The following is a 14,263-nucleotide window of genomic DNA, read 5'->3' as shown; positions in this document are numbered from 1 at the left end:
TTGCGCGACCCATCAAATGCTTTCACAACAACCCCACTCTGCCTCATAGGAGGACCTTGATATGACAGACGAGAGAGTGTGGTCTTTGGCAATACATTAAGAGAAGATCCAGTGTCCACCAGCACATTGGACATTGCATCAGATTTGCAATTCATGGAGATATGTAAAGCCATGTTGTGGTCTCTTCCCTCCTCAGGGAGATCAGCGTCACAAAAGCTCAAAGTGTTGCAAGCGGTAATGTTTGCAACAATACTATCAAACTGCTCAAGGGTGACGTCGTGATCAACATACGCCAGGTCCAAGACTTTCTGCAGAGACTCCCTATGGGGTTCTGAATTCAGCAACAGAGAAAGAATAGAAATCTTGGAGGGCGTGTGTAGAAGCTGGTCTACAATGTTGTACTCACTCTTTCTGATGAGCCTCAGCATCTCATCAGGTTCTTCATCAACAATGCCACTCGGGCCAACTGAAGAAACAGGAGTCTTTTGTACGGAGGAGGATGGTTTGGCAACATCAAGTGCCGGATTCTGAACTTTCACAGCGATCCCAACCGGACGCTCAACAGTGTCAGAAGCAACAGCCTTTGGAGGCGCAGAAAATACACGACCACTTCGGGTCAACCCACTTACATCAGCGACAGTGGTTACAGAAGTGGAAGGTAAAGGCACTTCGACCCCATCCTGGATAGCAACAGGATTGTATCGGAATGGCACAGCTCGGTCAGAGGAATAGGGCACAGGGCCGGCAGGTTTAATGACCAAGGAAGGGGAAGCCTTCGGCTTGTTGCTATTGTAGCGGATAACAACCGGTTCAGGCAGCTTGAACACTGGAGAGATGACATTCACTTCAGGCTCGACTTCATCAACATTGCGATTCTGCAGAATCTCAATGGTACCCTCATTCAATAACTTTTGCAGCTCTTTGCGTACTTGATCGCAACCCAAGCGATTAACCGAACAGACGCGGCACTTGTCGTGGTTATGCTCCAAGTAGCTGTACTGACACAGCAAACGGTGTAATTCAACTAACGACTGCCTGATATGGCTCACATATCTGACCTTGTACTTCCCAAGGCATTCCTGAATCATATTGACAGACTTCCCATGCGAAGGCAGTGGGTTCTTGGTGACGTTCGGGCTTGAATCTTCAAAGCTCAAAATCCCAGATCTCATAAGGTCTTGAACCTTAGTCTTGAGTGGGTAGCAATTTTCCACATTATGGCCCGGAGCACTGGAATGGTAGACACAATGCTGGTCTGGTTTATACCACCATTGTGGATTTGCAGGAATGGCAGGAGGATCCCTGGGAGAAACCAATTTCCTTTCCAACAAGGAAGGATAAAGCTCTGCATATGGCATAGGAATTGGATCGAAGCTGATCTTCTTCCTATCATAATTCATGTTAGCTTGATTGGTTGTACTTCCACGAGGCTGGTAAGCCTGTTGCTGTGGACGTTGCTGTTGTTGTTGGTACTGCGGTTGTTGATATTGTTGCTGATGCTGATATTGTTGATGTTGATATTGTTGAGCATTATCTTTGAATACAGGTGCTATATGAGCCACCTGGTGCTGATGTCCGGCACGACGTGCAGGCTTCCTCTGAACAGAGGGTCTTCTATGCTTTGGCTGAGACTGCACAGCGTGGGCTTCGCCTTCTTTCCTCTTAAACGCCCCATATCGTTTAGAGGAAGAGCTATCATCCTTCGCCAACCGTCCTTCACGGACACCTTCTTCGAGACGCATCCCCATGTTCACCATCTCGGTGAAATCAGAGGGAGCGCTCGCTACCATCCGCTCATAATAAAATGAGCCAAGAGTCTTCAGAAAGATCTTGGTCATTTCCTTCTCTTCCAGCGGTGGGGTGATTTGAGCTGCCAGCTCTCGCCATCTCTGGGCGTACTCCTTGAACGATTCTTTGTCCTTCTGTGACATGGACCTGAGTTGATCTCGATCAGGCGCCATATCGACGTTGTACTTATACTGCTTGACGAAAGCTTCGCCAAGGTCATTGAAAGATCTGATATTGGCACTGTCCAGGCTCATGTACCATCTGAGTGTTGCACCGGATAAGCTGTCTTGAAAATAATGAATCAGGAGTTGATCATTATCAGTCTGAGTCGACATCTTCCTGGCGTACATGACCAGGTGAGCGAGTGGACAGGTGTTCCCCTTGTATTTTTCAAAGTCAGGGACCTTGAATTTGATCGGTATTTTCACACCGGGAACTAAGCAGAGTTCGGCTGCAGACTTGCCGAACAAATCTTTACCACGGAGAGTCCTCAATTCCTTTCTCAGCTCGAGGAATTGGTCGTTCATAGCATCCATCTTTTCATGAACGTCTGAGCCCTCGGATGGCTCAGAGTGATAGATAGTGTCGTCTACCCTTGGCATGGTATGCACGACAGGAGGAGCGGGAACAGGGACCGGGCTAGATGCCGGCATGTGAGCAAATGTTGGAGCTGGCAGATCGGGCATAAAACCTGGAGGCATCCCCCAAGGGAACCCGGGCGGCATAGCATTGGGCGCATGAGCGCTGACTGGCACAGTCGAAGTGGCTACTTCTGAGATGACTGTCCTTTGAGCAGGAGTTGCGGGAGGCGGAGAAGGTTGATTCTGAGCAGCGAGGAGTTGCTCCATCAAAGCGCCAAGTCTGGCGACCTCTTCCTTCAATTCTCTGTTCTCTTGTTCCAGTTGCTCCATGACTCTTGCAGAATTGACTCGCGTATAATACCGGTGAGTCAGCTTGTCTTCAAAATAAATGAAGAACAGAGGTTAGGACAAGAAGACCAGAAACAAAGGGGTACCTGCTTATGCAAAAATGATGCATGAAATGCTTGTGCAGATGCTTTGTTTATTTTCAAGGAACCCTTAGGGTATTGTTTGCAATATTTGAATGATTATAGCATTTTAAATTCTTGTGGAAAATATTTCATTCAATATAGCAAGACAAAGAAGTACAGCATTTTAATTATTACAAAGAGAAAAGGTAAATGACATCCTATGGATCCCTAGAAGCTCGGGATGCTGGAAGACGAGAAGTGCACAACTTCTTGATCTCTCTCTCATAGGCCGCTTCCATGTCAGCTTTCTCCTTTGCAAGTCGATCATACTTCCTTTTCCAGAATTTGGAAGACTGAGGAAGCAGAGAGGTCCAAGCGTCATTCGGATCGTCGATCACTCGATGCTCGAGGAACTCAATCATATCGTCCTTCTCCTTGAGCTGCTGCAGCAATTCTTCTCTTTCACGGATCCAAGCACGCGAAAGGTCTTCTTCTCTCAACTCCTCTACACGTTGGGTAGGGAGGGTTGAAGGCCCAGCCACATCCAACGGTGTAGGTCTTGGATGATCGTACGACATCAAGTAAGTAGCCGCCCTCTGTCTGACCCAAGAGGTGTAAGGCTCCAAAGCAATGCAGTTCTTTGGACCCAACTCGTTCCTACTCTTCTTGCGGATACTGCGCCAAGCACGGACAAATCTGGCTTTCAGGCCTTGGGGATCTTTACCCTCCAGAAAGAATATGCCTTCTAACAGAATGTTATGGGGTTTATCCTTTAGGGGGAACCCAAGCTGACGTCGTGCGAGAATAGGATTGTAGCTGATCCCACCACATGTGCCAAGAAGAGGCACATTAGGGAATTCACCACAATAGTCGATGATCTGGACGGTATCATACACGCGATCATACCAGGTGATATCATCATTGGTGAGAGACATGAGTCTCTGAGACCACCGTAGACATCCCTTGTTCTCCTTGAAAGCAACTGTCTGCGGCAAGTGCGAAATAAACCACTTGTACAACAGGGGTAGACAGCAGACAATAACTCCTCCTCCTTTCGCATTCCTGGAGTGCAAGGAAACATAAGCATCGCCCAACAAAGTCGGAACTGGATTAAGAACTGAGAAGATCCTAATAGCGTTCATGTCCACGAACTTGTCGAAGTTGGGAAACAACACCAATCCATAGATGAGCAGCACAAATAGAGCCTCGAAGGCATCCTCACTCATGGCCTTCCCATAGAATGTAGCTTGGGCAATGAGGAACTCGGAAGGAAAACCCTGAATTCCGCCTTTGGTAGTCAGATTAGCCCTAATCAACTCTTCATCTATGTGCAACAAGTTGGAAATCTCTCGAGCAGATGGAATATCCTCTAGGCCACTGAACGGCACTTGATCCAGAATCGGAATCCCAATGAGATGAGAATACTCCTCCAAAGTCGGCAACAGCTGGAAGTCCGGAAATGAGAAGCAATGATACAAGGGATCATAAAACTGAGCCAGAGTACTCATCAACCCTTCGTCAACCTGAGTAGTCAGCAGAGGTAGGAGCTTCCCATAGCGAGCTTTGAAACCCAAGGGATCTAATACATACGATGTCAGATTCCTTAACTCTTTTACATCGGGCTGTCTAAATCTGTACTTCTTTGTATGCCTTTTTGGTCTTTCCATGTCTAAAAATTTTGCAAATAAACCCTTTTAAGTTCCTTGAAAATTTTCTTTTTTTGATGACATGAAGTGCAGATGAATGCATGAATGTATGAATGCAACAATCACACTCAAGGATCAAGCAAAGCACACCAAACAAAGGTCATGGGAAAGCTCATTGTATCCTTAATATCAATCATCCATTTTGGTGGATTTAGGTTTTCACCTTATCGACACCCAAGTTCCATTGATATTAACGGTACATGAACCGGCTCGGACATCCTTAATATCAACCAGCCGCTTTGGTGGATTTTAGGTTTTACACCTGATCCGGGTTCCATTGATATTAACGGTGTCTGAACGACTCAACCATGAATCAAGGGTTTGTTGAGAGTCACGAGCATGGAGTCTCGGTTAAGAACCACCCAAAGGGAGTGTACTAGGGTTTAAACCTGACAGACATGTTCTATCAGAGGTTCCCATAATCATCATTCCATCTTTCGAATATTATCGGAGGAACGAATACTCGTATTCCAAGAATATTCTCAAGAGAAACTCTTACGAGTGTAGTATCGCGTAACAATCGTATCAGAACTGACATCTGAACGACCTCCGCACTACGTTCCTAAAAATAGGCCAAGATGGGTTTGGTAAACTACGGTCCTTGGCTTCTGCGGAACATGATTGAAAGAATAATGCCTAACCACAAATAACTTGTGTGACATTATTAATCCAACATGACCTCCACCAAGTGAATGGACTCGCAAGTCAACTGGCTAAGGAATACTCCACACCAATCGACAAGACTATGCCATTCTCCTATCCTAGAGTGCACTCGAGTTCGGGTACAGAACTCATCTCACAGATCACCAAAGCAAACAGCAATTGTATATCAAGCAATTCAAACGTTACAATCAATACAGTTATCCCAAATTGTACAAAAATATGTCATATAACAGATAACAATATAGCACAACAAGGGTGAAAAGTAGGCAATACCACCAAGGATATCATTGTCCCCAGTGGAGTCGCCACTTTTCTGTAGCGGTGTATTCGTCTCTATATGATCTATCGATTAAATCATAAGCAAAGCATACAATGATTTCGAGTCGCCACCGCACTTTTATTTATCCAAAGGACTGGCTAAAAAGCGAACAAAAGCCTAAGAAGTTTTACACGTAGAAAACTAATAAAAAGATCAGAGAGTCTGGGTAAGGGGTAAATTACGCAATGGGAAGGTGTTAGGCACCCATCACGTCCTAGGTACTCCTAGGGAGCCCTTTTCACACTTGTTGTACTAAATTGTTATTTGTTATGAAATATTTATTGTGCAAACATGATTGGGATGATGAGAAAAGAATATACAATTTTTATTGTGTTCGAACGGATGAACCCGTTGCCTACGTACCTTCCATCAAAGGTAAGGATCAAAACGCCGTAGTTCGGCTAAAAGATTTCCAAAGGTTTGTGAATTCAATTTTAAACAATAGAACTGAGGCTTTTCATTATCAATGGGAGAAAACTCGACCATGACCAACATCCACCATGCGAGGATAGCTTCGACGTACTAGAGGGGTTAACCCTGTTTTCAGTACGGAAGTCTTATAGTCGACTCACTAAGGATAGGGTGAGGTTTACATCAACCACAATGATAATTGAAACCTATGGCTAATGTGTGAAAAGATTAACAATGGACAAAGCCAAAACAATTGAATGGGTGAAGTTAATTGATTGTGATTGTGAAAGTAGGGTCAAAGTATGATTAAGATTGATTCAAAAGAAGTATTATGAAATGGAGTTTGAAAAAAGTCAAGGACTTGGGGTCCAGGTTTTTGATTTGAAAACATGAAGATGTTTGCACAATATCTATCTCAAGTTTGAAAGTAAGGTGTGAAAAGGTTTAGGACATAATGGGAATGAATGTATGAGAATGGATTGTAAAACTTCTTAGAAGGTTCACCTCTTGAGATCATATAGAAGATGATTCAAGTGCGTCCTTTGGAATGGGCAATGAGCAATAATAATATAAGCAAACAAATGATACCGGATGCCACTCAATGGTCTTACTCCAATCTCACAAACAAAAAGCGGATACCGGATACCAATAGATGGATTTACACCAATCTCCTAAAACAGAAATGGATATCAGAGGCCACTCAATGGACTTACACTAATCTCCTAAAAAAAACAAAATGAAACTTGGATACCGGATGCCAATCTGTCTGGACTTATACCAATATCCAACAACAAAGCAAACACTTGGCTGTCAGATGCCAATCTATCTGGGCTTACTCTAAACTCCAACATATGATCATAGGAACACAAATGCCAAATTACACGGACTTACAATTGTATCCTCACATACACAAAGAAAAGCAAAACATGGATGTCAGATGCCAATCTATCTGGGCTTACTCTAACCTCCACAGTATGGTCCTAGGAATACAAATGCCAACTTGCAGGGACTTACAATTGCATCCTCACATACAACAAACAAATGCATCAAGCAAAGAGAAGATGAGTGGCCAATGAGATGGTCTTAGACTCACTTCCATATCATAGGAACAATGGCCAATTGATGGTCTTACAATTGTCCTCAATGGGCAAACAACAAAGATATGTCACAGAGACAAATGAAATGATCATGCACTAATGAGAAATTAATGATGATAAATGCACAAAGCATGCAAGCAGACATGTGCATATGAAGTGAGCAAACAATCAATGAAGGCATTCAGCACACACTATAACCAAACAATCAGGCTCATACAAAGGGTTAGGCATTGAAGCCAACTGGAATAGGGTTAATGGTGCTCTTAACCTTGCCATGGAGGGGCTAAGGTGAAGCAGATGAAAGGATATGAGGGGTGTGCCTCATTGCTCTTATCCCTGGTCAGGGAGAGCATTTGAATATCAAAAGATGTGGGAGTTCAGAAAGATGGAACTCTCTCAACAGATGAGACTCTATAGATCTTGGGTTTGAATCTCAATGCTACAACCATGTAATGGGAGCAAGGAGAAGACTCACAGAATAGTAGGAGATAGGTTGCTTATCTCTTGGGTTCTACCAATTGCCTTATTTGAAGGACTTTTCCTGCTTGGGACAAATGTAAACACACACAGGCATTGCCTCTTAAGGAGGACTTCAGACAGTTGCCTGGCCAAGTAACAGGCCAGGTCTTCCAGACTACATGAAGAAAAGGGATTATACCTCAATGCAAATTGCTATTAAAGCAAAGCAAAGCAAGTGATTAAAGAACTAAGCAACTAAAGGTACCTGAAACAGTCAAACAGAATCAGTACACAACTCAAAGTCAAAGTAAAATGGGATAAGGATTAACAGTCAAAACAATCAGGTAAATGTGCAATGCACAAGGCTCAAAGCATATGAGCCAAGCAACCTACAAAACAAAGAAGTTAGTTCAAGATAATCAAATAAACTCAATCAACTTGTATAAGTTTCCTTAAGGCAATTGCTTCTCAACCTGAAAACATGAACTCAAACATGAGCAATATGACCACTAGGACAAGCCTAGGGTCAAAAGGGGATGAGAAAATCAAAACAGCAAGTGAGATCCAATCAAAATCAAGTTCAAGCAATCAAGAAACAAACTCAATTGGTTTCATGTTCATATCATTCATCATTATGATTTCATAAACAAATTAGGTCAAAGCATGGCATATGAAAGCTCATAGAAGTCAACAGCAAGACTTAACTCAAAACCAATCATAAACAATTCAATAAATCATCAAATAATTCATGATCAAACATAATCCATAACATGATAAGCATATCAAATTTCAGCTCATTTGGATCAAGGGAAGATGGTCAATGAAAATCAGAAAGTCAAAGCAAGTTCAAGCATGCCCAAAGAAGTCAACCAAACATACACCAACTTCAATAAATCATAAATCAGTGACAACATATGAGAAATGAATGGGACTAAAACCATGACAAAGCTTAAGATGTCTACTAATCACATGTCAAATTTCATGTTCATCCAATTAAGTATGAGAATTTCACAAACAATATGAGAACATGTGTCACAAAAAGTCAACAAATGACCAAATAGGGGAGAAAAATCTCAAACAAATAGGAAATGCCATCAATAATTCCAAGAAAATTCACATGTAAACTAGACATTCATAGGTACATTCATGCAAAAATTCTAGCCAATTTGAGTTCAAGAAGCATGGTAATGAAAATCATGAAGTTGGACATCAATGGTGTGACACAAATTGTCACACCCTAATTCAGAAAATCATAACTCACAAACCAGCAATGATAAATTCACAAACTCTACACCAAAATCACCATGAATGTGTCTAGTTTGAGCATAAAACATTTGGAAGCCATTGGATAAAGCATCATCATTTCACAATTGATTTAGCAAAGTGTACAAAAAATGAGCACATGTCACAAACCCTAGCACCATTAAAAATTCACTCATGCAAAAATTCTGGAAAATACATGATAAAAAACTAGAGATCAAGATGGACATTTCACAAAAAACCCCATGAATTTTGGATTAAAATTGGTTGACTTATGAATTTTGGAAGTTTGGTATCAAAAATGAAATAAAAATTTAGAAACAATATGAATTAATGATTTAAATAAGGGACCGATGGCAAAAGCGTAAATAGCTCGTCCCTTAAGTGAAACGCAGCGTTTCACTTAAGGGAAGGAAATGATCTGATTGGCCACGGCTTAATGGAACAGTGCTTCCATGCACAGCAACATACAAACGCGAATCTGGGTTTGAAAACTAGGGTTCTTCGTTACTGTTCATCATCATCCAAATCGTGGAAAATTTTCTTGCCCAGAAATGGAAAACAGACATATCACTCAACTCAGCAAACATCATACATCACAAATCCAACAACCATTTTCATTAATTTATGCTAACAAGAGAGAACCAAGCAAAAACACATTCACATATGAAACTTTGAATCCAAATATCTCTCTCAATATGCAACCATTTTTCACGATGTAAAGCTCAAAACAATCAGCAAGGCAAACTCTACACAAAGCATAGCAACATTTTGAGAATGGAGGGATTCGAAAATTTACCAAGTTGGAAACACAGTGGTGATTTGATGGCTGTTAAGTCGTGTATGCTCGAAACAGATGCACATGAAGGTTCTAGGAGGTGAATGGAGGTAGGAATTTAGCTCAACAACCTTGCTTCTAGCTGCAACCAAGATCTGCCATGGGAGGAGGTTGATGAAACAGAGCTGGAAAATGGTGCTACCGTGATGGCTTGAGGCTTGCAATGAGTTTAAAGATGATGGTGAATGATGAGGCAGCCAATACAAGTTCGTGTGCTTTGCAATTTTTTCAAGAAAAGTTCAAAATGCAAAATGAGGGTTTGAGAGAATATGAGGTTTTTCTGTTTGTGAATGGTGGCTGCTAGGGCTTTTCAGAGAGAAAATGATGTATATATGTGTTGTTTAAGGTTTGTAAGCAAGATTAATGAAAGTGGTAATTAGAATAGGTTAATGAGTGTGTTTGGACCATTTTGCTAAAACCATGCCAATTTACATGGAGGTGTATGAATATGCACGAATTGGGCTTCTAACAAATTCTAAACATCATTTCTGAACCATTCCAAGTGGTAAAGATCATGGCAAAGGCTTATTTTGAAATCTCAATTTTTCACTTCACTTGAAATAATTCAAGTCACTTCAAAAAGTGCCATTTTGATTGGTGAACTTTTGGTAAATTGTGATGACATATTTGGAAAGAGGGCATCAAATGTGACTTGTAGCAAAAAACCCCACCCAATTTGGCCAAATGGTTTGGAAGATATGGCCTTTTGAAGTTCAAAAATTTGTGAGAATGATTTGATCATAACTTGTCAACCATACATGGGAATTGAGTGTTCTTGGACTTTTTGGAAATGGGAGAACAAGATCTTCAACTTTCATTTTGGGCAAAAATTCATTTGAAGCTTGTATCTAGATGTAAGTTGAGGATCAAGAAGTTTCCATTTTTGGCAAAATCCAATTATAGGTCAACTTTCTATTTTTGGAAATTTTTTGTTTGACTTCAAATTCTTCCATGATGATGTTTGACATGTTATATAAGGCTTATATGGACATGAGTGAGACCTCTCAAACCAATTCCCATCATCAAATCACTGATTAAATGCACAGTTGACCAACAGTTGACTTTCTAGGGTTTTGCTTGACTGAACCAGGTTCTGATGAATTCCAAGCCCTAATCCCTTGATATCTTGATTCCAAATGATGTCTCAACTCATATGAACCCTTGATGAATGATCATGGTTCCCAAATTCTTCAAGAATGACCACCATCCACTGTTTAATGGCTGATTTGACTGTTTGACTGATGATTGCTTCATCTGCAAGTAACATGGTTAGATGACAATATTTTTGTACTTTTGGTTAGTAAACATATGAAAAGCAATGATATACAAAGGCAATACATGCTTGGTGATCAAGAACCACACTCACAAGATAACCCACCCACTAGGAGGGAAGCTAGGGCATGCAATGATCCTTGAGGCCATGATATGATATGATATGGGCCATGAGGGATCTTAGGGCCAAAATTGGGGTCTTACAGTTCGGTACGAATATCTCACTCAAAGTAGATCTTCTTGATGGAGTTGACGACCGACAAGCTTTTGCCGTAAGCGGCAAACAGTCAAGGTGGTCCATGACTTTGAGACCCTTGTCTAGAACCCAATGTCAATGGTCGTGTAGTGCGGGCCCCCGAGAAGCTTTTCTCGTGTGGGTCGAAACGAAGATCTCACCCAGAAGAGGCTCATTTGAGGGAGTTGACGATCGGCAAGCTTTTGCCGTAAGCGGCAAACAACCAAATGAATCGATGACTCTGGGGTCCCTATCTAACCCTAGACTACGACCGGTGAGATCCCCATTGTGAGTAAGCAATCAGAGCTATCCTCCATCTGTATCTCAAACTTGTGATACCATGCCAACTTGTGTGTTCGACTCATGGGAACCATGCTTGTGTATCATTCACTCACTCATGCATTCATGCATCATAAAAATTCAAATACAATATCCATGCATCATTCTGCATATCATCAGACAAAAACCAGAAAACTTACCATTCTACCCTTCTATCCAGAATCATCCACAATCAAGCTAACTTCCCGAAATTCATACTACACGCGCAATAATCAGAAATTACTCATGGATCAGTTAGAGCAGAATCAGGCTGCTATGAGGGAGGATATGACCGCTATAAAGGTTCAGATGGGTCAGTTCGTTGAAACCCTACAAGCTCTGGCAAGGGGACAAGAGGAAATGTGTCAGGCTAATCTAAGAGCCTCTACTGCCAACCCTGCTGTTGTGACAATACCGGTGAATCCACAAGGAGGAGTTGGTATGCCTGTTGTAGCTCAGCCAGCTCCTGAAAGAGGTCATGTGTATCAAAATGCTAATCAGGCGTTCAATATCCCCGCCAATGGGAGATTCCAACCGGAGATTGACGATCAGCAGGACACTTTCTTCACTACAAAGGCTGACTCAGTTTATGAAGCTTTTGGTCCTTCTCCTGCTGACATCGAAAGGAGATTTCAAATGATGGAGGAGAGATTCAAGGCGATGCAAGGTCCCGATACCTTTGGATTGGACGCTGCTGACATGTGCCTAGTGCCAGACCTGAAAATTCCTCCCAAGTTCAAAGTCCCGAGCTTTGAAAAGTATCAAGGGGTCACTTGTCCAAAGACCCACATCCGAGCTTTTTGCAGAAAGATGGCCGCTCATTCTAGTGATGAGAAACTCTTAATGCACTTTTTCCAGGACAATCTTAGTGGAGCTTCTCTGGAATGGTATATGCAGCTCGAGCGCACACATATACGAACCTGAAGGGAACTTGCTGAAGCCTTCTTGAAGCATTATTAGTATAACTCAGACATGGCTTCTAATCGGACTCAGCTCCAAAGCCTTTCTCAGAAGCCGGATGAATCGTTCAAAGAGTACGCTCCGCGATGGAGAGACCCGACTGCCAGGGTTCAACCCCCTCTTCTCGAAAGAGAGATGATAAACATGTTTGTGGACACCCTTCAAGGGCCGTATTTTGAAAAAATGATTGGAAGTACTACCTCAGGATTCTCGGACTTGGTCATCGCTGGCGAGCGAATTGAGAATGGCTTGAAGATCGGCAAAATACAAGACACAACAACTGTGGCTAATGGAGCAAAGAAGCCTTATTCCGGATTCTCAAAGAAGAAGGAAGGAGAGACCAATGCTATCAGTCAAGGGGGAGATGGAGGTTACCAAATGCCATACTATCCAGTGGCAGTAGTAACACATAACCCATATCCGCCGTCAGCGTATGTCATTCCAACTGGTCCTCCAACAATGCAATATCAACAGCCTTATGCTCCTCAGCAACCTGTTGCTCAACAGAACTACTATCAGCAAGGTAGACAAGGACCAAGAAGGCCTCCTAGAAGGTTTGATCCAATTCTCATGCCGTATGGACTTCTACTAACTCACTTGCTCAAGGATTCACAGGTCCAGCTGAGAGAAGCTAAGGCTCCTCCTGTGCCTCTCCCTCCCGGATATGACATGAACGTCAGTTGCGAGTATCACTCTGGGACGCTGTCGCATTCGCGAAAAACAACCGGCGGGCTAAAACAAAACAACACAGAGCCGCCACCGTGCGTTATTTATCCCAAAAGAGGGAAAGGAAACGCTCGAAGTAAACCTGGAAAAAGCATGGTCTCGCGACCAAAGAGATGGGATCGGGAGTCGGTTACGCAAGGGGAAGGTATTAGCACCCCTCACGTCCGTCGTACTCGACGGGATCCACGCTCAAAAGATAGAAAAAGGTTGCCAAAACAAACATCACACACACAAGAAACACAGGTGGAGGAAGAGGGGAGAGGGCTCGCTAGGACATCGCATCCTATGCCTACGTATCTCGTCTGGAACGAGAATCAGAGCTACCGTAGTTCGGCTCACGCACGCCGAAACAAAACACACGCAAAAAGGCAAACATGGAACCCGAACGCCAATAGGTGGACTTACATCAGCTTCCGAACCAAACAAACCCACACTGGAAACCAGATGCCACTTGATGGACTTATACCGGACTCCAAGCACACAACAAAAGGATACGGAATGCCAATTGCTGGGCTTACATCCATCTCCTACACACACAAGAAGAACAAGCAACAAGCTACTAAGGAGTCGGGAACTCGAGCCTAGCAACTGTCAAGCAAACACACACAAGAAGAAAAAGGGTGAAAAAACAAAAAGGGGTGCCCGGAGAGATCTCGTGCGACCTCCTGCCTACGTACCTCATCTGGTATGAGGATCAGGGCAACGTAGTTCCCCTTAACAGGGGAGAAACTTTCTCCTAACCAGAGACTGGGAAATGACTAACTAGAAGGGAGACTGACTCGAGCCTAATAGTTATCATGTATTCCACAATGGTCCTAGGTTGAGTTTTCTATCTACTTGCACAGCAGCAAGCTAATCCTAACCAGGCAAAGCAAAGCATGCAAGCACAATCAAAACAAAGCAAACATTCATAGTTAGCACACACTATATACAGACAGAGGTGGCTCAAACAAGGGTTAGGCTGCAAAAGCAAGCCAACTGTATCAGGGTGATGTTAGCTCTTACCCTGACATTGAGAGTCAGGGTGAAGCTGATGAAATAGGAAGTGAGGGGTGTGCCCCACAGCTCTTATCCCTGGCCAGGGAGAGCTTCAGACAATGAAGTGTGGGTTCAGAAAGTGGGAACCCTTCTACACTTATGACTCTGACTCAACTGTACAACTGTACAAGGATCTTGGGTTACTATCCTCAAGGCATCAACATGTAATGTGAGCCAAGGGA

The 14,263-nt window shown here is 42.8% G+C and overlaps 1 protein-coding gene across 1 annotated transcript; it reads left to right on the top strand.

Moving 5' to 3' along the window:
- The first annotated feature begins 11,603 nt into the window (after positions 1 to 11,603).
- Positions 11,604 to 12,281, top strand: LOC127113656 (uncharacterized). Its single transcript, XM_051046502.1, has one exon. The coding sequence runs from the start codon at positions 11,604 to 11,606 to the stop codon at positions 12,279 to 12,281; it is 678 nt and encodes a 225-aa protein (XP_050902459.1).
- The last annotated feature ends 1,982 nt before the right edge of the window (positions 12,282 to 14,263 follow it).

This window comes from Lathyrus oleraceus, chromosome 1 (assembly GCF_024323335.1).
Source record: "Lathyrus oleraceus cultivar Zhongwan6 chromosome 1, CAAS_Psat_ZW6_1.0, whole genome shotgun sequence".
In the NCBI taxonomy this organism is placed as follows: domain Eukaryota; kingdom Viridiplantae; phylum Streptophyta; class Magnoliopsida; order Fabales; family Fabaceae; genus Lathyrus; species Lathyrus oleraceus.
This window is presented reverse-complemented; position numbering and strand designations above follow the sequence as displayed.

Bases quoted from the DNA above. Each gene is read 5' to 3' on its own strand.
- LOC127113656 (XM_051046502.1), top strand. From the start codon at position 11,604: ATGGATCAGTTAGAGCAGAATCAGGCTGCTATGAGGGAGGATATGACC.